The sequence below is a fragment of the Bemisia tabaci genome, chromosome 7 (assembly GCF_918797505.1).
Source record: "Bemisia tabaci chromosome 7, PGI_BMITA_v3".
In the NCBI taxonomy this organism is placed as follows: domain Eukaryota; kingdom Metazoa; phylum Arthropoda; class Insecta; order Hemiptera; family Aleyrodidae; genus Bemisia; species Bemisia tabaci.
Window position 1 is genome coordinate 7,199,532 of NC_092799.1, and position 25,062 is coordinate 7,224,593.

At 39.6% G+C, this 25,062-nt stretch overlaps 1 protein-coding gene across 1 annotated transcript in view; it reads right to left on the bottom strand.

Annotated features, from left to right (window-relative positions):
• The window catches only part of LOC109032661 (G-protein coupled receptor 158 smog), a 193,281-nt gene that overhangs the window by 107,375 nt on the left and 60,844 nt on the right, over positions 1-25,062 (bottom strand). The window contains exons 3-4 of the mRNA XM_072302120.1: positions 20,079-20,187; positions 4,995-5,119 (exon numbers count right to left, since the gene is read on the bottom strand). Coding sequence (XP_072158221.1) covers positions 4,995-5,119; positions 20,079-20,187 — 234 coding nt within the window. The remainder of the gene's footprint in view (positions 1-4,994; positions 5,120-20,078; positions 20,188-25,062) is intronic.

A 25,062-nucleotide genomic window follows, 5' to 3' on the forward strand; every position in this document is an offset into this window, starting at 1 on the left:
TGGGTTCCTTAATCTCATCAAAAAAAATTGAATTAGGGCGGAGATTTTGAAACAATCGCATAGGAGACACGTGGTTTCACACTTTGGCCACCGGTAAGGTCCTTGACACCCCAAACGTCGATTTTTCATCCTAATTCGTTCCTGGAAATTTACTGTGCCGAATTTCATAATTTTTAGAGATATGCCACCCAAAGGGAGGCCGCGTACATTGAGAAAAAAACTTGAATTTTCGTTTTACTTTTGCTTTAAATAAGAAGTGAAAAACGAACCAACTTAAAGTTTGTATTGATTCCAGTACAGATTGCGTTGAATTTAGCACAGAAAAAATTGATAAACTGGGAATGGACCACTAGACAAGGTACGAATTTAAGCATTCTGATACATGTTTTTTAACCAAAATTTCACGTAGAACACGATGCGCACAACAAAAATTACCGAAATCAACTCCTTACGAAGATACTTAATGATTCCTGATGCGTGAATTCAAACCGCCCGCTCAATAAAACTCAATGCTCTACGTGATTCACATCGCGCGTTGAATATTATCGTGACAGTCTCTGCGATATGGAGATCTGGCAACCAAAATTTTGACGCTTTGGCTCAGCTATAGCAAATTGCTTATCATTTGAACAACACATGGTGGGAAATGAACAGTGCTCGATTGAGAGGCTTGCTGAAACTGTTGTAGTGCGCGCTTTGACTCACGTGGAGCTTTGAGTTTCTTGTGAGCGGGCAGTTCAAAATCCGCGTAACCAATGTGAAATAAAAAGGTCAGGATCTTCGTCAGGAGTTAGTTTCAGTAATTTTCGTTGCGCGAATTGTGTTCTACGTGAAATTCTGATTAAGAAACATGTATCAGAATGCTTGAATTCGTGCCTTGTCTAGTGGTCCATTGGGAAACCCTAGAATCATCCGAGGGTTTTGGGGTTTGGGTCAAGGGGTGATTTTGCATTTTCATGGCTGGGTGGTAGTTCTTTCAGTTTGGCAACACAAGGTTCCATCCATTTGGATGGTCGTAAAACAATCGATATCTATAGAAAAAGGCTTCTTCATCTACGGTAGATTGTCTTTAATAACTTTCTGTTGGGGAAAACGTCATTGCCAAATTGTGATTATTGCCACCGCATTTTTATGTAAACAACGAAATGCTGTTCATAGCTTTCAGTGAACTTGTTTTTCGTTTTGTGACCAAGAATTTGATTTTGACCTACGCATGTCTGAGTATTGAAAAGGAATTTTTTTGTTTAACGAAATTTACCATCCTTGAGAAAAGTTGATTTGAGGAACATTGGAAGGAAAAATCGTTTCGGAGATTGCGTTTGCCAGGATCAATCTCGTTAATCCTAGAACGGAATTGTCTCTCCGTGGGATAATCCTTTCCGCCTGATTGGCTAGAGTAGCTATTCGATTAAAGCTGAGGAGCTTAATAAGAAGAATATTGCAAGTGGACGCTGAGCAAAAGATGGCGATTTTTGAGGAAAAATAGTTCTCGGTGAATTCATTCAATTTTCACAATACACTCGATGAACTTAAAAAGTCGGCGGTAAAAACCATGCAGTCTCTTCAATGTTTTGGATTAAATTATGTTCATTTTTATGTCATGCTTCCTTTCCCTTACATGGTGACTTACATGTTCGACTGTTTAACTTAGAGGACTCTTGATAAACGTTTCACACTTTCTGTCAGTTCATATGATCCAAGAAAACCATAAAAAATATATGTTTTACCTGCTTATCCTTATCATTAAAACAAATATTCTCAAATATGTCATACGAAAAAGTAAGTTACCTCTCATTTGCAGAATAAAGCAAACGTCAAAGTTCTGGTACCTTTGAACGTATCACTATTTTCCTGACTAATCTTATAAATTACCTAATCGTATATCCTAATGCTTTCAAACTTACATGCCAGGACTAGTTTTCATTTAAGAACAAATAGAATTGAATGAAAATAAAAACGAATAAATTTGAAACGCATTTGCGTTCGCGTTATTCTGTTTTATCCAATTTTTCTAATACAATACACCTGAAAATACTCTCCAAAACTAATATGCGGAGGTATTCTTTTGCTCTCCTCTAAAAAAAATATAAAAAGGTCGAAAACTTTAAAACACATTTATGCACGCTCATTTTCTTTAGTTTCACTTCCTGTATTTTAAACAGTCAAAAAGAATTCTGTTCAAATCTAACGCGAGAGCACAAGGTATCCTCCTCTTGTAAAAACATACCGGATAGCGAAAACCTCGAAACGCGGGACGCGTTCGCGTGTTTCCACTCACATCCTCACGTCCCCGTGTTTTTCTAGTCTCACAGCCAGCGCACTCTATTTCCTATTTACCCCAGGTAAAGGAGATTTGAGCCATAGTTGCCAGTTGGTGCTGAAAAATCCGCACTTTCCCCCATTTGAACCCATGTAAAGTATCCATATTTCCTCGCGAAATTCGGCAATTGTAATGCGAGCGCACACATCATCGCTCTTCTGACGTAAGGGCGTATGTCTGCACCCGCATGAGCCCTGAAAAGCATAGAGCTATACGGAGGCCAGGGCTCACGTGGAGATTGAGATACGCCGTAGCAGCAACGACATCTTCCGAGACGACATCTCACTTGTTGAAGAGCTGCGGAACGCGGGTAAACAAAGTTTCGCGGTTCGCGGAATCGCTTTTCGGCCACGTCGCACTGGGGAACGAGTCAATGGGAAAAGCCAGACAAAATTTGAAAACTTTAAAAGCTTATAACTTTATTATCACAAAACGTAGAATCGTGGATGGCTTAAAACTGATCCAATGGATATGTCGCATGTGTGAGGAATTTGCGATTTGATTGTTGATTTTTATGTAAAAGTTCGCGAGAAACACGATGGTGCCACTGGTTTTCCCTGAAATCAACTCCCAAGCTCAAAAAAAACTCTCAAGTTGAGGCCGAAATGGAGGGGATATCCCACGCTATCCTGTGAGTCCCCATCTACATCAAGACCAACTCTCCACGCACAGATAGGGAGCAAATACATTAGCAGTGATGCCATGTTTTCAGTTTTGGAGTCCCCAAATGAAATGGGCATGCCCTGTCAATGTATTTGCTCCCTATCTTTGCATGGAGAGTTTGTCTTGATGTAGATGTGGACACTTAGGATAGCGTGGGATATCCCCTCCATTTTGGCCTCAACTTAAGAACTTTTTTTGAGCTTGGAAGTTGATTTCAGAGAAAACCAGTGGCACCATCGTGTTTCTCGCGAGCTATTACAGAAGAATCAACAATTAAATCGCAAATTCCTCACACATGCTACATTTCCATTGGTTTTTCCGTAAAATTAACATTAAAAAGCACCCCTTAAACTTTAAAACTTTACAAAAAAAAGTCTGAATTTGCAATTTTAGTAACGAAATTCATGTCCAACCTCTTTCATTGACTCGGTCCATTGTGCGTCGAAGTGAACACCAGTGAGTGCATCTCGGCGCAAACCGCGGTTAGCACGAAGGTTGGCGGTTTCATGGCTCCTATCGAAATTGACTCACTATTTTCTTGCATTGGAGAGTAGATGGGGGCGCTGTTGATATATTTCATGAGGAGGATAAAGCGCAAACACATAGCCCGAATATACGAATAAAGAAGGAGAGAATTAAAACATGGGTAAACAAGGCTAAAACATTAAAAACACTAAAAGGCAGGACGTTTCGAGCTGTTACCAGATCATTTCCAGCTGCCAAAAAACACAAAAAACAAGTAAAAAATTGAGTGGCGACCTTAGTGTTATTAATGTTTTAGCCTTGTTTACCCATGCATGTTTTACTTCTCTCCTTCTTTTTTCATGAGGAGTAAAGTAGTGAAAGTTAACCTGAAATATTTGATGAAATTTCATGAGGAATATAGAGGTGAAAGCTCACCTGAAATATTTGATGAAACTTCACGGAGGATACGAAATTGATTTTTTATTGAGTACATCAAAATTTACTTACTATTTTCTTCCGTAAGAAATTAAATCGTTGACAATTTTGGAGTGAAATTCTGTGCCGACCTATCTGGCGCCAAAAAAATCCCGAAAGATATGAGTATGGAACGGAATTTATTCTCCTTAAGGAGTGACTTGCATTATTACGGAGCGGAATCTACTCTTTTTAGGGAGTGTCGTACGCTTATTATGGGGCTAATCTCACTTCGCATTCATATTACTCTGAGCTTTTGGGTGCTGCACAGCTTTCGGCACCGAATTTTACTCTTCGACAGTGAAATTAGAGATAATTTCGCTAAGTTTCATAGAGATTGAAATTTTGTTGAATTTCAAGTGGATTATTTGATGAAATTTTTATGAAAGAATTGGAAATCGATTATTGGTTAAAATGAACCAATCGAAATAGGTTTGATGCACGTAAGAGATCCAACCAAATGAGAACGTTTTCTTCCAAATCGCACGAAATGCACGCTGAGCACATGAAAAAAGTCTGTAACGTCTGTAACGTTTGTAAAGTCCGTAAGTCTGTAAGGGTGTGTGTGTGTGTGTATGTTGCCACTCTTTCTCGCAAACTCGCAATCTATATAGTTTTTGACACGCATTTCAAATTTCCCGCATGCACAGGCAGTTTTGACAAAATACCTGATTTGACTTAGAGTACCTATATAGGGAGAGTATGGACAAGTCGAAAATTTTGAGGTTAGATGAATTCAAAATATCCAGAGTGATTTATAATCACAATTGTTGGGAACTGTCGTTGGTAAAACACGCATTTGACTTGGTTCTTGCATAAACTTACTCATTTTTGCGGAAGAATGCTTACTTATGAATTTTCTTGTCCATTTCCGTTTGATTTTGGAGCCTAAAGATTGACAGTAACATTTTTCGTTTTCAAAGGTTACCTACCCTTTTGGGCCCTAAGAGGTACATATTTCGAGTTGTCCATACTCTCCCTACATGGGTACTCTAGTTTTGACAAAATACCTGATTTGACTATTTGCATGCGACATAAATATTGGAGTGACAACATTGGAGAGAGCGCTCACCTGTAGAAGGAGGTGAGCTGGATAGTGAGGTTAGCGGTGGTCTCGAGGGCGTAGGGCTGGTAGCCGGGAACACACTCGCATCGGTAGTCCTCCTGGTTCAATCCCACGCCGGGGAGACTGATGCACTGCAACAACCAAGAGAATTTCCAATCACCCACCGCGAGAAGAGTAAACACCCAAAGTTAATTGAAGCTCTGCTTACTTTCAATCAATTACTCAAACAGCAACAAGCGGGGCCCCGCGCCGCCCCCCCCCCCCCCCCCTCGGTCCGCCACCGGATCAAAATAAGCATCCGCGGTGTGAGCTCCACGGACGGGAATAAATGAATAAGTGAAATTGAAACTATGAAAAAACTCACTCGTTGTCTCCCGTACTGTCTTGCTAAGGAGAAACGCCAGATGAGCATTCAAATGGTGCCGAATTTCTTGGAACTTAATATTTATTTTTGAGAAAAAGGACGCATCTTTTTCCTTGAAATTTTCACATGTTTTGGATTAAATGGGCCTCTTGCAAACTTTTGCTAGAGCATAATATTCGTGAACATTCCTAGCGAAATATTCACCTGTGCCGTGGTATCGTTTTTGAAGCGGGAATCTTTAAAAAAAAAAAAACGCAAATTTCTTACGCAGATTGTTAAGTTAGGAGTGCATTTCAGAGTTTGCCGATGCGCGCATCGAGATTTTTGACACATTTTTTATAAGGAACAACTCTTTTTTGTGCTCTAGCAAAACTTTGCAACAGGCCCAGCTCTTACACTTTAGGTAAAATAGCACCAACTAAAGGCAGTATTCTGAGCCCTGAGCCGTACACTCAGCGCTAAGTTGTTTTTTTCGTGCATTCTATCAAGCCACTTCAAGAAGTGTGTGATACATGATAACGATCCGTATTTTATAGAAAATCACCATGCAAATCGAAATATCTCCTTCTTTTCAAAGCCCACGCAAGAAGTAGAAATCGAGGATTTCAGAGAATTCGTGTAGTTAAAGTTCTGAATTGCCACACGTTCATGTGAAAAGATCTTTTTCAGTGTGGGTGAAAAGGAAATCATGAAACACCCCCGAGGTTGCACAGTGAACTTGAATATACCTTTATGTTTTATGCATACTGTAAAAACATTATCATAATTCATCACGTTGCTTGCCCTCATCCAAAGCAAACAGCTGGTGCCGTCCACCTGAGCTGAAATGGGCCCAGCGCTGATGCCGCACTGAAAAAAATGGTTGTGTGGTGAGAGCCTCTAGTGCTTGAAAAATCTAAGGTATGAACTGCTCGCACATACGGTCTGGCTCTCACGACTAGAGCAGATATGTGCCATAAACATGTCGTGTATGGAAAAGCATGTGTATGAACTTACCGTTCATGCGGTACGGACGCTGGGTTCATACAGCATAGACGCTGGGTCCATAGGTATGGTATGGACTCAGAGTACATACTCTTCGTATGTAATATTTGTTCATACTAAAATAGACTCTATCTCTATTCATAGGTCGGCATCAAATTTTTCACAGTCCGTAAGTGGACCCGACCCATAATTTATGAGGCATGAGTGCATACATGTTTTTCAGTGCAGTGGTATTCTCTATGATGCAATTTGGACCGAGTTCATCAGAAAGGAAACAACCCACATTTCCGAAAAAAATTGAGTCAATAATGTTTTTTAGTTTCACTAGCCGTCTATTTTCTCCTGCCAAAAACTGGCAGTCTAAAAGCTTTTTCCTGGTTTCAACTTAATGTGGGTTGGTTCTTTTCAGATGAAGTACAATTTTTATTCGCATCGTATTTTTTTAGTATGTTGGTTTTTTAGCCAACGTGCGTTGAAATTTAGCGTAAAGCTGGATATCTCAATACAGAGGGAAAAAGCTCATTGAGATATTCAGCTTTATGCTGACTTTTTAACTCACGTTGGCTAAAAAGCCAACATACTGTCTTACGACTCCGTGCGTCCACCGCAATGCGTGAAGTATTCCTACGGTCTTGCAGGCACTAATAATACGTTAAACGCCGGCCGCGCGATGATTCGAACTCGCGTTAGAATAATCGCGGGTCGAATAATAGAGCTTAAAAGGCCCATGTTGTGTTTCGACGCCGTATGAGCATTCCGATGTTGCCTCGTTTCGCCCGATTAAATATTTTTTCGGAGAAAAGTTAGGCAAGTTGTTTATACCCACGGTCATTTTTCAATTTTTTTTTTTACTTCATTTATCATCAGAAGGTAAGACATTGATGATTTGTCAACAAAGTAACCTAAACTAGCGTTAAAATAAAAATGCGCTAATTTTCCAACTGTTTTCTGTTTTGCCAAACTTCTACCCTACATTAACTTCATTTTAAATTTGCGCATTCCTGTATCAAATGTTAAAGTTTCTATTCGTGCAATCTTTGCGCCTTTTTCGCGCAATCCTCATTTATTTTCTTAGACCTTTCGTGCAATCATGCATTGCCGGTATTTTTGTAGTTCCATTGTCGATAATTATGCAGGTGTGATTATTGAAACAATGAAAAAATTCGAATCTCGGTTGTCTTCGCCATTACATATTTGAAATTCATAGAGTGAAAGCACCAATAAAATGCGGAATTCTCTTAGAAAGTTTATGCTTTAAGGCAAATAGCTTTGCCGTGAGAGAGTAATTAAAATGCAAATTTTCAGCACCAAATGTTTACAATAAAGAGTATAGCACAGTAAAAACGGCATGCGCTTCGAGGCACGCGAATTATGTGCAATTTGCACGGTTGATTTTGTCTTTTGATGATGTATTTACAACACTTGCTCAACTTAAATTTCGATTCAAAGTCTTATGCTTTACCCACAAACAGATAGTTGCGTCATTGCGCGGAAGGGGCGAAATATAGACTACAAAGTCATTCCAAATATTTCATTTTTTTTGACGCAGCTGAGGTACAGATTTCCAAATTTCATTTGAACGGTCCAGTTCATAAACATTTTTGCGTTTTGGAGGGAAAACATTTTCGAAGATGAAAAATTACAAGGACCTCGTGACATGAAAAAATTTCAAACTGATGTTGTGAGACCAAGAAGTTTCAACTTTCAATTTTTAACACGTGTTAATTAATTATATTAATATTAATTATATTATTAATATATTAATTTTATTAAATAATAAATAATTAAAATAATCGTCGTATGCCACACGAAAATATTGCTCAATATGTTTATGCTATGTACTTTCATTAACATTTGTCACTCAAAATCATAGAAAATCAATCGAGTAAAATAATCTCAATAGTTAAGTTACATTTCGACGGTGAAACTATTAGACCACATATCTCGTTTGCGAGGGTTATTCTCCGATCTTATTTTATTTTTTTGAAGGAGAAGAAATGGTTTCAGGGCATTCCGTCAACGATTTTTTGTCCAGTACGTTTACGTCCACGCGTGAAATAAGCAACAGTGACTTGGTCCAAGTGTCATATTTTAGTCCGTATGTAAAATTATATTGACAAAAATGAAATGAGAAAATTGAGAGGGACGGAAGAGTTGTTGTGGTAACTCATTTTTTAAATGAAATGTTATTTCCTTCTTTTGATCAATCTTTTTAAATTGTCATGGGTGAATATTTGGTTTTATTTCCATCCTTAAAATTTTCGATGAAAAATAAACCTTATAAATACTTTTTTTAAATGAAAATATTACTTTATTTTAAAAACATTTACATTTTAAAACGTGGCAAATATTTGTAAAACCTTTTCCAAGCGATGGCATCGATATTAAAGTCAATGAGCAGTAGTTGTGTCGAAAGAAACTATGCACAAATGAATAAAAGAGGGAAAAAACCGAGAAGCACGCAATCTTCGGTTTTAGCCCATTTGTACATCGATCTTTCAGAGTCAAATACGTCCTATTTTGAGCGTTTGGTTGCGCTCACACCACGCTGCAGCACAGTAAAAGCACAAAATATAAAAGAAAAAATTAATGTGCTTGAAAATCATTAAATACGACAAGGAAACACCTTAATATTTACAAAACACACATTAAATTTTCCTTTCATAGATATATTTTTTTTATCAATTTAAATTAAAGTAATCCATGCAGAGTGTGCAAACATATAAAAATCATGAGTTGAAAAACGCTGACTCCGCGAGTTTAAATAATAGGCCCTAGCATAAAGCGGAGTGATGCGACGTGCTGCCAGCACGAAACGCGCACTGGCGCCTACAAACCTAAGCAGATACTTCACGCATTGCGCAATGCTTGAGGTATCCCTTAGGTTTGTAGGCGCCAATGCGCGTTCCGTGCTGGCTGACTGGCTGCGCCGCGCCGCAGCGTGCCACGTGCCGCGGCGCTTCACTATTTCACAATAGAGGTGTTGTACAGTATTATACGAAATTGAAGGCACTCCAACATACCAACAATAAGAATGACAGGCATCCTTTAAGAGTACGGAACTTTCCTTGCAAAATAAGTCGAGATAAGAGAGATAAAGGAACATTCTTGAGTATGCCGTCAAGAAGATTTTATTTTGAATCAAGAATAAAATAGGTGAACAAAGCGGTTTTGCTGATGTAAGTGACTTTCCTTTTTATAAAAGCATCTTTTCTTCTCTAAGAAAACATTATTTTCTTTATTAACTCATAAGGAAATCTTCTCGGCGGTAAATTTGAGGATATTTCTCCTTAAATCAGGTCACTTGTTCCTCTAATGAAGTTAAAAATCATACTAAACGTTATTAAATACAGATACTAGGACAGTAAGTTTTTCGACTACCGCTCTCTTTTTGTTGTCGTCACTCGATTTAATTTGCGAGGGAACTTCGTGCTTTTGAAAGATGCCATCAATCATGATACGTTGGGGTGCCTTCGATCTCATATGATACTGTGCAACACCTCCGTGGCGAAATAGTAGCTCGAAGCGCTGCGGCAAACCAGTGCCGAAGCGAAGTTATCATGCACAGGAAAAATATGAGATCCTTTAGCTGAGGCAAATCAAAAGGTTTTCCAGTTCAGGTATAAAAATATGGGATTTTCTTGAAAGATAATTAAGTCCTGTTGCACCAAAGAGGTGTAGAGAGTTTTAGTGAATTTTCTCTCATGGAAATGACGCTCCCTCATTTTTACCAAAAATCTCAATTATATATTTTTCTCCGTTGGAGCAAACAAACAAAAAAAAAACAAGCAAACCCTCATTCTTCCAAGACATTAAACATTTTCATCCAAAAACGTCGTAAGCAATTGTCGTTTGTATTTACATGTGGACCAATTAACTTTGGGTCTCAAGTGGTAAGTGGACCAAAACTCCCCTTCCGAAAAAACGCGTGGACGTAAACTACTGGAAAAAACAGGTGCGCGGACAAAAAATCGTTGACGAAATGTCCTATAACCAGAAGAAATCAGTATCACGACCTGAAGGTTTCACAGAGTTTTCTTCGCTCAGAGAGGGAAAATCACTGAGGTTTTCAATGATTGACGTTGAGTAGTTTTCCATTTAAAAAATGAGAAGTCTGCTATATCTCAAACCGAAATACGTGGTCTGGTAGTTTCACCGGCAATTTGAATGAAAGGAGCGCATATATATAAAAAATGTAATCCTGACAAAAAGTTATAAATTAGTGTGATGAGATGATCTCGAAGCCAAACCGAGTTTAAAAGCCCCAATATTTTTCATCTAAAACTCTTGAAGTATCTTAAAAACACGGCCGCACTGGAACTTAAGCTCCCAGAAACGTGAATCGCAATCTTCAAAGTTCTTTCGATAAATTTCCGGTTGATATACATGTGTTTTTCACCCCGAAAAAGTTGTCTTTAGGATGGATATTTAAGTACAGTAAAAGCTTCCAGGCAGGAGCCACGCGAGGTAGAAGCGGAAAATATTCGCCCCCCCCCCCCCGCTTGTTCCTCTGTGAACTGGGATTCGCAAAGCCACACTCGTTATCCCATTCAGTGGCGAGGCGTGAATGATCGATTATCGGTATTTCCTCATTTGAAACTGAGGTAAAAAATCGATTTTTAAGGTGTTGGTTGCGAACACCCTGCCTGTCGATCCTTCTCCATAGTTGTGAACGGCAGAAAAATCGATACATCGCAAAGCACGCCACGCCACCGATCCCTTTGTCTCCGGATCTCGGAGTGGAAGCGCATGAAATATGTACGCGATTTAAAAGCGGATAAGCCTACGCGCTCCGAGCTTGTAGTTCTAGCTTTGAAGTGCTGGAGGAGTTCTCTTTAACCGTATCTTTATTAATCTATCACTTGAATAAATATGCAATCTCAGACTCCGAGTGGAAAATAAACGGAGAGTCGCGGAGCGGTACTTTTATTTTCAAGCAATGTTCCAGCGACTTTGATTATTTACACCTCTGTGGCAAAAAAAAATCAAAGGATTTTGAAACATAATGAATGAAAGACAGTAGCGAACAGATGAAGTTTTCACAGGAAAAAAAGTCATAAAAAAAAGTCATAGGGGTTATCCCCTAAAATTGAGATACTACCCCAATTTCTTGAACGATACAGACATTTCGAATTAATTTTGGTAGTACCACAACATTTGGGTTGGGAACCTAATTTATTGGGGTACTACCACAATTGATAATTGGAAATGTCCATATCATCCAACAGTTTTTTCTGCCTTTTTTCCCAAGCGAGATAATAATTGAAAACAGGAAAAATTTATCGGATTATAATGCAACTTCATGCTTTCAATTCACACGGAAAGTTAATTAATGATACCCTCTCAACTCCTTTTTACAGGTACTAGAAAGAGTCTTGCGTCGGGATCTTAAAAGGGCTGTTAGCCCGACTCGAAAGAACCCGTTTTAGATGACAAATTTTCCTCTGTGAGCAAATTTGACTAAATTTTGCGACGGGAACTACAATTTTTGGATCGTTTAACACACAACGTTTGTGTCCTTAGTATTCCGGTGTAGAGAGGGGCATTTGTAAGGGAACTAAAATTAGTAGTTCCTAATTGCAAAATTTAGCCCGATTGAATCGGTCATTCTTATAACGACTCAAGCACCAGAATTTAAATTACAAGAAAAACAGAAAACTTCGACCCAAGAGCTCTAAAGTATTTGAACAATTAACTAATTAATCGCATTTGTAATTAATCTAAAATTGTATACGGAGTGATTAAAACAGCTTAAATGGTTTCCTCATATTTTCATTTCTGGCGCTTAACTCTTTTTGAGAAAGAGCAACTCAATGGAGCTCTTGCAAGTGTCAGGATTTTGCAATTTTAGTACTGATTTATATGTAAAGTTTTGCGAGAAACACGATGGTGCCACTCTTTTTTTCTAAAATCAACTCCTAAGCTCAAAAAAAGCTCTCAAAGTTGAGGCCGTAATGCCTGGGATATATCCCTCGCTATCCTGGGAGTCTACCTCCATATCAATTCAAACTCTTCATGCAAAGATAGGAAGCAAATAAACTAAAAGGGTTGGCACTTGTTTGGAGACTCAAAACACGGCAACCCTGCTGATACATTTGTTCCATTACAACTTCAACTCTGAGAGCTTCTTGTAAGCTTTACAGTTCGTTACAGAGAAAACCAGTGGCACCATCGTGTTTCTTGCGAAATTTAAAGCAAGAAGAAGTACTTAAATCGCAGATCCTAGACACATGCAAGAGCTTCATTGTCTAAAAGACCGATTAATCTGCGAAATTTGGCTGCACTGAGGACGCTCAACAGCTTGTAGGAAGGCTCGCAATAGCGTCTCGCATGAAAAGCACCTCGAAACACGATGTACACTCCGGCAAGTAGTATAGGCAATTTGCACATCAGATAGCATGTGTAAAAAGGTGTAGCGTTGGCAGTATTTCTTCAATGTTGAAGGCGCTATATTATATGCGTGCGGGCGCGCCTTACATTGCTTGCAATGATTTGAATTTGCGGCGTTTGCGAGTTGAAGTTATTAGAAGTAAATTAATTTTGCGGTAATCTCTGAAAGTGATCTGATTTTGATATATATGTAAAAAAAAGTATAAATTACCTCTCGCACACTTATATTGGTGTAAGTAAGTTTTAACTGCAGCTGCGCTTTTTTTGGGTCAAAATTACCCGTTATCGGATGCAGTAAATTGGCAACATCGTTTTCTCTCCATTTAAACCCATGGAAATGTATCGTTTCTTGGAGGGGCCTGGTGCTCCGACCGGAATCGATTATTTAACATAGGTTTAAATGGAGGAACTTCGGTGTTGCCAAATTGCTGGCTCCACCTCTGAAATTACCTCGATTACGGAAATCGCTCTGCTTAAATCACACCGACCGCGCTGTGTATATAGTAAAAATTCACGGATTGTTAATGAAAGTGCGCATTAAAGAAATTTCTGCACTCCTGGTTAAATGACGGGCTAGGAGGTCAAGGCGCATGAGTGTAGGTTTTGCTACTTCAATATGCACGTGTTTTAAAGTTTTAAATTACATGGAGCCTCATAGTGGGAACAAATTCAAACTCACTTTTCGATGTTTGAAGTTGTATATTAGCACTGAATTTTTCACAGGCTATATATGAAGACTTGTATCATTTGACATCATTAGTGCCTCGAATTTTTTTTAGAAAACTGTCTAGATGCGCCTTGTCCTCCAGGCCCCTTTATTTAGGCTCATGGAAGTTCCGACTAATGTTCGAATGAACAGCTGGGAACCGATTATTGAAACTGATAGACAAAGATATAGACAAAGGAGGCAAAAGAGATACGGAGGGATCCTATCTGTGGAAGCGGGTGGATGCGATGGACATAGGAGGTAGGTACGAGTAATAGACTAATTGGATTGCATTTTGCAAAAAGGAGCAGGCAGCATTGCAATGATGCTAAGATTGTGCAATTTCATACTTTGCAATAAAATCACTGATATCATGAGGAAAATTAAATTTTGTCTTAGTTAATTTTTTTTCAAATCGTCTTAAATTTACAATTTTTGCGAGTAAAATAGAAACTGTCAATGAATAATCAGCGTTTTCTTCCAAGACAGAAGAAGTTGCACAATTTTAGTAACATTGCAATGCTCCTGGTTCTTTTTTGCAAAATGCAATCCAATTAACGGCAACTCACAAGAGACCCTATAGTTAATCCCAACATTATCTCCCTTCGTCAATAGGAACCAACCATTTCAACAAATATGATTGATTTCTATGTCTTTTTTGTCCATAGCTTTGTCTATCAGTTTTGGAGCTATTTTCAATAGCTAAACTAATCAGTAAATAAATAATCTCAAATACCGGAGGAAACCAAACTGAATCGCAATAACCTTTTATATATCAACAGCATAAACAGAACAGCAGGGAGAAATCACTTAGCAACTAAAAACTATACAGTGTTGTAAAGTTTTTACATTCTCCCCCCTTAAAAAATGTATACAGATTGAATATCATTAAAAATTTGAAAATTTTGAAATTGAAATTTCATCAGTAAAAGCTGTGTGTGTGTGTTTTTTTAAGCACATTAAATTTAAATTAGTCATCACTTAACGGTAATACACAAACTTCAGTGATGGCTCTCACTAGTGTGGATGTTGCTGTTTTCTACTCTTGTGATGCCATCTGATCCTGGGTGAAGGATCAGATCAGGATATTCTTGCTAGTTTCCAAAACATCGGGGGACAGTGTAAAAGTTTGAGGTGTTCTTGATGAAATAACAGCCTTGTAAACCTGTGCTTTGCTGGCAGCAGAATTTGATGCTTTTGTGAGAATGTTAGTTCAGAGTTTATCAAACGGCCTCCAACTCTCAAAATTCCGGCTTCATCCAAAAAGGGGTGCAGCGATCTAACACTGCTTGAAGGGAGAACCATTCCAGACTTTTTAGCCAGGTACATTATTTCTTGAGAAAATGCTTCTCTCTGAATATAGCGCACGCAAAGGTTTCTTGACTTTTCTATTCATCTCTTATTCATCTTCTTTTTTATGTTACTTTTCTTGAGCCTTTGATTGCATTTTTGCAACGGTTAATAAACCTTAATAGATATGCTAGAATTCGTAGTATCTTGTTCAAGCTGGAAAATTTATTTAGAAGATTTGATTTGATTTTGACTGCGTCTTTCTGCGCTCTACCGACTCAAGTAAAAATGAACGTTTCTTTAAAAACTCAAGCAGCTCTTGAAGCCTTGGGGGATCTTTTGTAGGCACCATCTTTTCCCATTCCGTCAGTGTGCTTTGATCGAATTTTGCAGTTGCTAAATGAACCACCATTTTCGAATTCATCTCTCAAAGTTTGAATCGCAACTAAATAATTTTCTTCCGTGAAGTCGATGCTTCTGATCAAAGAGAGGGCTTTTCCTGACAAAGACGACCGTAAATAATGAAATTTGATGATCTCCGTTAAGTTCATGTTTGAATGAACTAAAGAATTGAACATTTGGAAAAACGAAGGCCATTGCTCATAAGCTCCAAAAAAAGGTCGGTAATTCTGGTGGTTTTAATTTAGTTTTCAAAGCCGTTGTAGGTTTGGCTACTGGAAACACACTTGGTTGCGTCTCCAACAATTCTTTAGCTTTTCCAACAGTTTCATAGTAAGTGCTTTCAAACTTATCAAAGTTATCTTCATCAACATGACTATTATTTCCATATTGCATATCAATGCTTTTTATTTCACGCAAAATTTTGAAATAATGTGGCAACAATGCCGCGGATTCATCATACCGCGCTTTTATTGCTGAAAGTGAGGAAACATCACCTTCCACAGATTTCTTAAAATTCAACAGCTGACGCTCCAATTGTTCTTTTGAGGTTAATAATCCATTCAACTTTTCATGATGATCAGTATTGGGAAGCGTTGGGCTGATTCGCGAAGCTTTCGATGCCTTGACAGTTCTTGATTTCTTCATTATTATTTTTTAAGAACCGCACTTTACCGCTTTCAACGGCATTACAAATCAATAAATGGATTTACACAATTTCAAATTATCAAATTGTGCAGTCTAAATGACATTAATCCATCATCAAGCTTGCCTGGCAACAATGTACCTAGCAATGCGTTTTTTTTTTTTTTTAGAATTTTCGTTCGTGTCGAGACACCGCCTCTGTCCGATCGAATGAGAAGCCTAGGCCCAGGTCTTACACAAGTATTGCAAGGATAAGAATGGAGGCGAAAATATCGCTCACTGCAATCTTATTTCTATCCAAGCTTAATTCATGAGTTCACATCGGGAATGGAGGCGAAAAATATCGCTCACTACATTCTCTATGATGTAGCTTTTAAGCTCTCAGTTTGTATGCGACAATATCGCTTACTGCATTTATATTATTATCGAATGGAGGCGAAAACCGCTCACTGCATTCATATTATTATCGAATGGAGGCGAAAACCGCTCACTGCATTCATATTATTATCGAATGGAGGCGAAAACCGCTCACTGCATTCATATTATTATCGGATGGAGGCGAAAAACCGCTCACTGCATCCTCAATAATAAATTAGTAAGAAATGCTCTTGTCAAAGTGTTAAACGCAACGTCTACTTTTACTCTCTTATTTTTTTTTAGGTTATCTCAATTACAAACATTTCATCTTCACTCTAATTCCTTATTATTTTTCACTTTGACTAGAGATTTCGAGTATATAATCACGTCGAGGTCACCAAATGGAGCTATTTTCAATAGCTAAACTAATCAGTAAATAAATAATCTCAAATACCGGAGGAAACCAAACTGAATCGCAATAACTTTTTATATATCAACAGCATATACAGAACAGCAGGGAGAAATCACTTAGCAACTAAAAACTATACAGTGTTGTAAAGTTTTAACAAGTTTCAATAATCCTCCGGCAGGACCGGGACCGGGACATATTTTCACATATTTATCTGGGTAATCGTTTCTAAAATCTCGATTAAAATCCGGACAAAAGGGTCCGTGGGCTCATACTGCCCTCACACGCAAAAGCTCCATTGTCTGAAAGGTCGATTAATCAACGTAATTTGGCGGCAGCGGGGACGCTCAACAGCTTGCAGCGTGGCTCGCGGGGGCGTCTCGCATGAGCGGTCAAGTTGAAGTTGCTACTTGGTTGTTTCGCTGACAACGTGAAGTTCGAGTCCCGGCCCCGTCAACCCTTTTATTTTTTGCGCACCCCGTCAGCCCGGCTGCTCCTGTTCCCCGTCCAGGGATTTCTGTTGTTACCCACAGTGTCACTTTAGCGACTCCCTCTCAACCAAGATAAATCACGCCACTTTTTCTCTCCCGAACTTCGCGTTATTTTTGAAAAAAAAGGGAAACACTCGCCCCCGTCATCGCACCGTTGCATCGTTGCCACATAGTGTACTTTCCCCATCAACCCCACATTAAATATTCAAATTTTACGTCACGATCCGTCAACCGTGCACCGTCGCGTCGAGAACTTGCGGTGCACCGACCTCGTCGGTGGCTATTTTCCGTCTGATTTCGTCGCCCCAATTACGAAGGGCATAGCTCGATGGATCACTAAACCATGAACGGTGGACGAAAAGAAAGGAAGAAAGAAAAAAAGAAAGAAAAGAAAAAAACCATGAACGCATTTTCACCTGCGAATACATTTATCCTAAGGTAAATGACGCGTAAAACACGATGGGCACATTAAAAACTCGAAAAAACAACTCTGACACCGAGAGGCTCGACTTTTCCGCAAATTTAAAATGCCCCAGTTCTCTGCCGAACCGAATGCTGTCATCCGGCACCAATCAGAAGCGAGCACGGGTTTCTCTGACTTCCTTGAAATGTCACCCTCGGTCAAAATATCACAAGCGCCATGTGACGTTTCATATTTTCTGCCGCCGCGCCATTTTAATTGTGTATAGAAAAATTGTAGGTTGAATGTGTTTGAAATTTTCACTGAATTTCATCGGCAGCAAAGAGAAAATTCAGTGAAATTTTCGGACAGCTTAGTTGAAAAATTTCTTTAAAAAAATATGAAATGGCGGCGGAAATTTTGAAACTTCACATGGCACTTCTGATACACTGGCCGGAATGTGACGAAATGCATTTCTATTCCCCTCATGTGAAAACAATACGGAAGTCGAAACAGTATTTTATGTAAAAAGCAAAGAATCGACTCTTAAATAAGTTAATTTTTGTATGTGTTAATAAATCGATTCAAATCATCATCAAAAATGCGCAATTGGCTTTAATCCAACTGCGCGATTCCTGTTCTTCTGCTGATTCTCGATCCTTTTAAGAGACAAATCAGCGAATTTTTCATTAGAAATGCCCAAAAGCCCGCGCTTAAGAGTAAAACTTGCGGGTAAAAATTTTGCAACGTTCAAATTCAGTTCCGTTCTTTTCGTCTGAAAAACGACGAATTGACGCACCGCCATGCGTTGCGACGGTGGGAAGTGCATAAACGCGTCGTTTTGACGTGCACCACGAAGTTTCCCCAAGGAAACTCCCCCCTTCTCTATACCCCTTCCTTCCTGTTTCTCTCTTCATTCTTTATTCATTCGTTTCTTTCATCCCTCGACCGGAATTTAGTTGGAGCTTTCGTTTTGCCGGGTATGAAAGATCCAACGTATGAACCTGTCAAGAACACTTTCCGTGATTTTGAGAAAATCGAGAACAAAGGTGGAGTGCTGTACACTTTTCCACGAAAAATATTTCTTGTACTTTATCCGTGGTTCACGGTAGTCATATCCTCATGGTTTCGCTCTCGACTTTGTATTTTCATCGCGAAGTTAGTCACATACAGGGATGCCAAAAACGGCATCCGATCGAATTTCTTTCTCAGAAATTTACGTTGACAGGTCCATGCGTTGAACCTTTCACACACTTTCTGACGTAATGGCGTAACTCGATTTCCTCATGAACTCCGGAGAGTATGAGATTGTATGGTCCATAGGGGTCAAGAGGAAATTGAGATACTCCTTTACGTCAGAGGAGCAACGATATGAAAGGTGGAAATTTAAAACTTGGTAAGATCAATCAGATGTTGCTGAGGTTGTGTGCTGTTAATGTCATTTAATGGGAATTCAGTGACCTCAGAATGCGAAGTACGGTCATGAAAATAATACCAAAATTCAGGGAAAATTCCCTCATAAAATATCAATAAAACGGGACCGAAAAAAATATAGTGAAGTTGATTTGGACCGAGTTTAACAGAAAGAAACCAAGCCACATCAGTTTAACTGGACGATTAAATTTTTTATGCGAGAACATTTGTTTGGATTTCTTTGAAAATGTTAAGGAATTCGCTTCGCACCATGGAGAATTTTCACTGAAATTTGCACGAAAATCCGCACAACCGTTTTCATGTAAAAAATTAAATTGCCGGATTAAATTTGGCAATAGCTGATGTGGCTTGGTTCCTTTCTGTTTAACACGGTCCATTTAACATTCTGGATGTAAAAAAAGTGTGCGAGAACCAACGAACTACACCTCTAGAATGGCCGCGAGATAGCAAACCTGCGTAACGCGCAAGGGCCGGTTTTTGAAGGCAGGAGGGGGGTGGGAGCCCAAGTTAGCTAACCTCAATCTCCATTTCTGCTGCGTCTTGCCCATAAGGATTACATGTGAAAATTTCAACCTATGTAAACTTTCATTTTTTTTTAGGTTTGCTTTCAAAGTTCCTATTTTTTGAGTTAAGAAAACCTTTGGAGGTGCGATTATTATGCAATCTTTTCATTGCTATCACTTTATTCAACAATATTCGGCAAAATGTGGGCAGCGTCTGACATGGGTTTAGATGGCAGCCTGCTGTGTGAGCCCAAGTAAACCTAACCTATATCAACTTCAAAACGTACCGGGTCTCTAACACTGGTCGGCCATTCTAGAGGTGTAGTTCGTTGGCGAGAACTCACAAAATGCTAAACTACCCGCTACGGCAGTTACTTTTACATCTTGAAATTGCTAAAATTACTGCTGTAGGAGTTAATTCAGCATTTTGTAAGTTCTCGCACACTTTTTTTGCATCCAGAACGTTAAATTAACTTCATTTTTTTTTCAGTGGAGGTATTTCAGTTATTTTACGGTGAAGAACAACATGCCCTATCTTAGCAACACAGTAAAAATGGTCGCTCCTCTAACATAAGGGCGTGTCTCTTGTTCCACATAAACTCTGTTTTACATATAAATTCGTGCTTTCCGAGGTTCACTCAAAAATAGAGATACGCCCTTTCGTCAGGGGAGCAACGAAATATGTATCGGATCGAGAGAGACGAGGAAAAAAGCTTACCGCAGTGTAATTTGAATCACATCTGGAATTGTCAAAGATGGCCCGAAAATTTTGATCGCACTTATTCAGATCCACATTCTCAAAAGAGTAGAATACACCCGCGGAGCCCCTGAAATCAATCAAAAAAACAAAAAATACTTAATTATGTAGTTTTTTTAATTTCATATTTGGGGTGCAATGGTGCATGTTCCTGAAATCTTGCATGGCGCAACGTAGCCGCAACAATGTTTTGCGTCGGATGAGGCAGTGGCAACCTTGCCCCCATGTTGGTACCATATTCGTCACTTTATCCTTGGTCTATTGGTTACTTTGACCAAGTTGTTATCATGTTGGTAACAAGATGTAGACCCGCCACGGAGCGCGACGCGCTGCCAGCTAGGAACGCGCACCAACGCCTACAAACCTAAGGGGATACTTCACGTATTGCGCAATGCTTGAAGTATCCCCTTAGGTTCGTAGGCGTCAGTGCGCGTTTCGAGCTGGCAGCACGCCGTCGGAGGCCGCACAAATATATTCCACATTAACAGAGGACATATATTTCTCACTTGCCCAATCTGGACATCACGTTGATAGCACATGTTGGCGTCAACATGGTACCATGTTTCACTCACGAACATTATCGTTTTTAGGAGAGTTGGCACGACAGGCCAACAGTCACTGCCGTGCTAAGGAAGAACGCCGTGAGAACATTCGAGAGTTGCCAAATTTCACCGGATAAAATATGTATTTTTGAGGAATGTTGTGCATAGTTTCCCTTGAAATTTTCAGATAATTTAGATTAAATTGCGTACAAAATTTCTTCGAAAATTTGGAGGAAAAATATTCACATACTCTCTTAAAAATTCGTATGTTATCAAAGAAATTTGGCAACGCCTGAAGGTTTATACGGCGTTTTTCCTCAGCACGGAAGAGTAGAGCAAGGGCTCGACGATCGGTGGCCATCAGAACAGCGCACTGTGTAACGAGCTAATAGAAGAGGCCGGACATGAAATTTTTGGCTAAGATTTTAAATTTCGATGCTCATTTCATCACAAAGTCGATTTCAGAGGGTGTTTTTAAATGTAAATTCCACCAAAAAAAGCCAACGAAACCACGCTTGATCATTTTTGTCTCATATTTTCGAAAATACAAGCTTTCAAAGCTTCCAGATATCGTCCGACTTCTACTACTAACTCGGTCCAGGGTGCGGCGTTTACAATGTTGCCAGATTGTGCGATAAAATTCGGTCATTTACATGGGTTCAGCTGGAGAAATGCGCTGATTTTCAGCACTTCCTGGCAGCGATGGGCGTTTACGTCCTCGCGGGGAAGAATTCATAAACGTCTCTTAATTACCCTCCAAGGGAGCTTTTAACCTCCTCGCTCTTCCCGGTTGACAAAAGTAGTTCACGGGAAGATGAGGCTACTCACAGCCGCGGCCTCACGTCCCGTCACCGCGTTTAAGTGATGAAAGTGTGCTGTTCTCGCTCAAATCCCCCCGCTCCGAGCTTGTCCCTCGTCCTTCGCGGACACCCAAATCCCTCCGAGTCTCGTTTTTTTTCTGCTCCTTCGGCTCCTCCGCCAACCCTGTTACCCCATAATTTTTTATCGTCGCGGGTTGCCAAATCGGGCGATCGATTTTGCGTGGAGCGGGCGCCGGAGCGGTTTTTAAAGCGCCTGGAGATCTGGCGACCGAGCGTGGCGGATTATTATAGAGGGAGTAAAAATTTCCCGCCACTTGCACTCGTGGTTTGTTCGGCGATACGAATTACGAACAAAGGCTTTTAAAACTTTATCGTTTTACGGGCCGGAGAGTGCGTTACAACGATGAAAGAGTTGCGAGATAGAACGATCACGGAGGAAGGAGCTTGGAGGCAAGATCGATCGGCTCTGAAGCCTGGGTCACACGATCGAACTAAGCTATCAATCTTACGAAGTCAGGATTCTGATTGGTTCTGCGAATAAAAATCGGAGATCTTTCGTTGACGAGCGAGAACCTACTGCGCGTTGACCTCGCTGTGTTGATGGCTTCAGTTCGATCGTGTGATCCAGGCTCAACGACGCACCGAGTCGTATTTGGGGGAGGGGGGTGTTATTTAGGAGTAGCTTTGAATTTAAATGCTTGTAAATCGCTCCTCTGTAAAATAAATTCAAAGTCTAGAAACAATATTTCGAACGCGAAAATGCTCGTCAAACTAATTGATTTCACGAAGGGATGAAACTTGAAACCGCATTTCGTTGGTTGGATGTTTATCGAACTTGGTGTGTTTCTGTTAGTGTGCCCACAAATGGCCTTTGGAGCGATTTTTGTCCAAAAATAGTTGCAATGCTACAGAATTGTTTCACATTTTACTTTTTTCTAACGAAAACCTGTGAAAATAAATTATTGGAATTTTTACTGTTTTTCCTTTACCCAAGCAAAATATTCTGTAAACATTTCAAAAATTAACGTTTATAGATTTTAAAACAATACAGAAGATTTTTAACATCGTAATCTATATACACATGTACACATGTATCGTCTTTCACCATCGATATATTACCTTTTCTATTACCAGACTCGTGTTGATCCTGTATAGTGGGACCACTGTGCGTCAAGCTTAATGCTTGGTGAACAGATGCAACAATATTTCCAGGTATTCTCAGAGTAATAGCTTACCCTCAATATTCCAGATTTTATTTGAGGACCACTAGAAAAGTTTTCCTCTGCGAGGAAATTTAATTTAAATTTCTCGGTTCAAATATTGTTGGTAGCGAAAGGCCGCAAGTTGGGTCAATGTAGCTTCCAAAGTTAACAGGAAATCGCGTTAACATCCCTATCGCAAGTTGAACTTTGGCTCAAAACAGAACGGTCCATTTACGGGTTGTCTGGGCAAGCCGTAAATTTTCGAGGGGGAGGGGGGGTTACGAGATCGATGGCGAGAGTTGCCAAGCAAGTTTTCCGATTGCGATGTTTCAAAATTCACGCCGTTACTTTATTTTTCTTTACAAAAGCTGATGGAATTAATCGTTGGGAATTTGCTAAGAATATTCTTCGGAACGTGAAGAAAATTGGTCACTAAACTATGAGCGAATTTTGTTTGACCTGTTAATACAGTCTGTTATAGGTAAATGACGCGTTGAATACGATGCGCACGTCAAAAATGCGAAAATGTAACGTAGAAACCGAAAAATGCGCAGTCCAAAAAGCGCGACTTCCCCGCAAATTTAAAACTCCCCGGTTTCCTGCCGAACTGAGTGATATCATCCGGCACCAATCAAAAGCGAGCAAGGGTTTTTACGACGTCCGTCAAATATCTTTCCACTACGAGTATATGGAAACAATAAGGAAATGAAAACTATATATATGTTCAGAATCAAAGACTCGAATATAATGCATGCTATCTGTAATAAACAAGCAACAATGCCACATTGAAATACGTTTTATTTTAACGAACATAGATAGAAAATATTAGGAGATAGCGATTTGACTTCCGTATAGTATATCACTTCTACCATTTTCCCGCCAATCCGGCGCTTTCAAAATTCCTTCGAGTCTATAGACTTTTTATAAGTGGGCTTATCGAGGATTTTGGCTCCAAGAATACACGATTAATTCACCACGTAATCTATTCATCTGGTAAATTTAGAATATTAAACAAAAAACACAAGGTTCACAACTTCACACTGAAAAAAAACAATGGCTCCAGAAGCCGTAATTACGGGCTATATAGTATTACCGTGTGTTTCAGGTGAGGAAACCGTAAGTCCCGTATTCAGGAGTCGGAGAAACAGCCTCTAAACCCGTAGCATTAAGAGGTCCCGGCTCAGAGGCCGATGCTCTGGCTCCTGAATGCGGGACTTACGGTCTCCTCACCCGAAACGTACGGTGGTGCTATATAGCCTGTAATTGCGTCTTCTGAAGCCAGAGTTTTTTTTTCAGTGGTGGCTAATTCAGTGAAAATTTAAAGTCAGTATTCTTATCAGTTGGCTTCTTTAAAACCAAGATTTGATAGACAGTCTGCAACGCCGCGAGACAAGATACGTGTTCAGCAACTTTTGCCGTTGATATTCATCAACGATCAAATCAACGAGGTGTTACACACTTTGCGACTGAGCTCCGCGAAAGACACCTGTTGAGCGGAGGAAGGCGTAATTGCACTGTGCATTAGCGAGGATGGCGCCAGCATACTCATCGCCCCGACGAAAGTTTTCTCATGTGCTCCTGATGCAAATGATGGTTCCGTAACAAGGAAGGGCGCCTGAGATACTCCCAATCTGAATCCAAGAAGTCGGGGGGTCTCAATCGCAAAATCCGGGAATGGAAAGGTGCCAAAAAGGGCCGTCTTTGGTACCTTACTTCAGATTGTTATAAATTGGACCGCGGTGAGCAGAAAGGAACCAAATCACATCAGCTATTGCCTTTAATTGGGCAATTTAATTTTTTACATGGAAACAGTTGCACGGATTTTTGTGCAAATTTCAGTGAATTTTCTGCATAGTACGAAGCTGATTGTTGAAATTTTCATCGATTTTGAAATTTTCATAGAAATTCACACAAACGTTCTCTCATACAAAATTAAATAGCCTTGTTAAAGGCGATAGCTAATGTGGCTTGGTCCCTTTCTGATAAACGCAGTCCAATTATCTCTTTGTGGCAAATTGTACTTCCATGATTGAGGCACCAAAATCCTTTGGACACCGAAAATTTCCTTTATCATGCATCAAAGCTTCAACAATGACCAAGAGCTTTGAAGCACTAACAAACAATAATGGAAAATAGGATTTTTGCCTGACCTTCTTTCGTGCGATTTTGAAATATTGACTAATTTTTGGGTCAAAGTAGGGCCCTATGGGTCATGCATACGTCTCACTGGCCTTTTGCTTACCAAGACACACTTCGATGCATTTTCCTGAGCTTCCATGAAGTTTCATCATTCTTACCCTGTACTTTTGAAATAACTTGGTTTAGTAATAGTAACTAAAACAATTTCGAGTTTAATAAATTCAAGTCAATGCAAATAGAA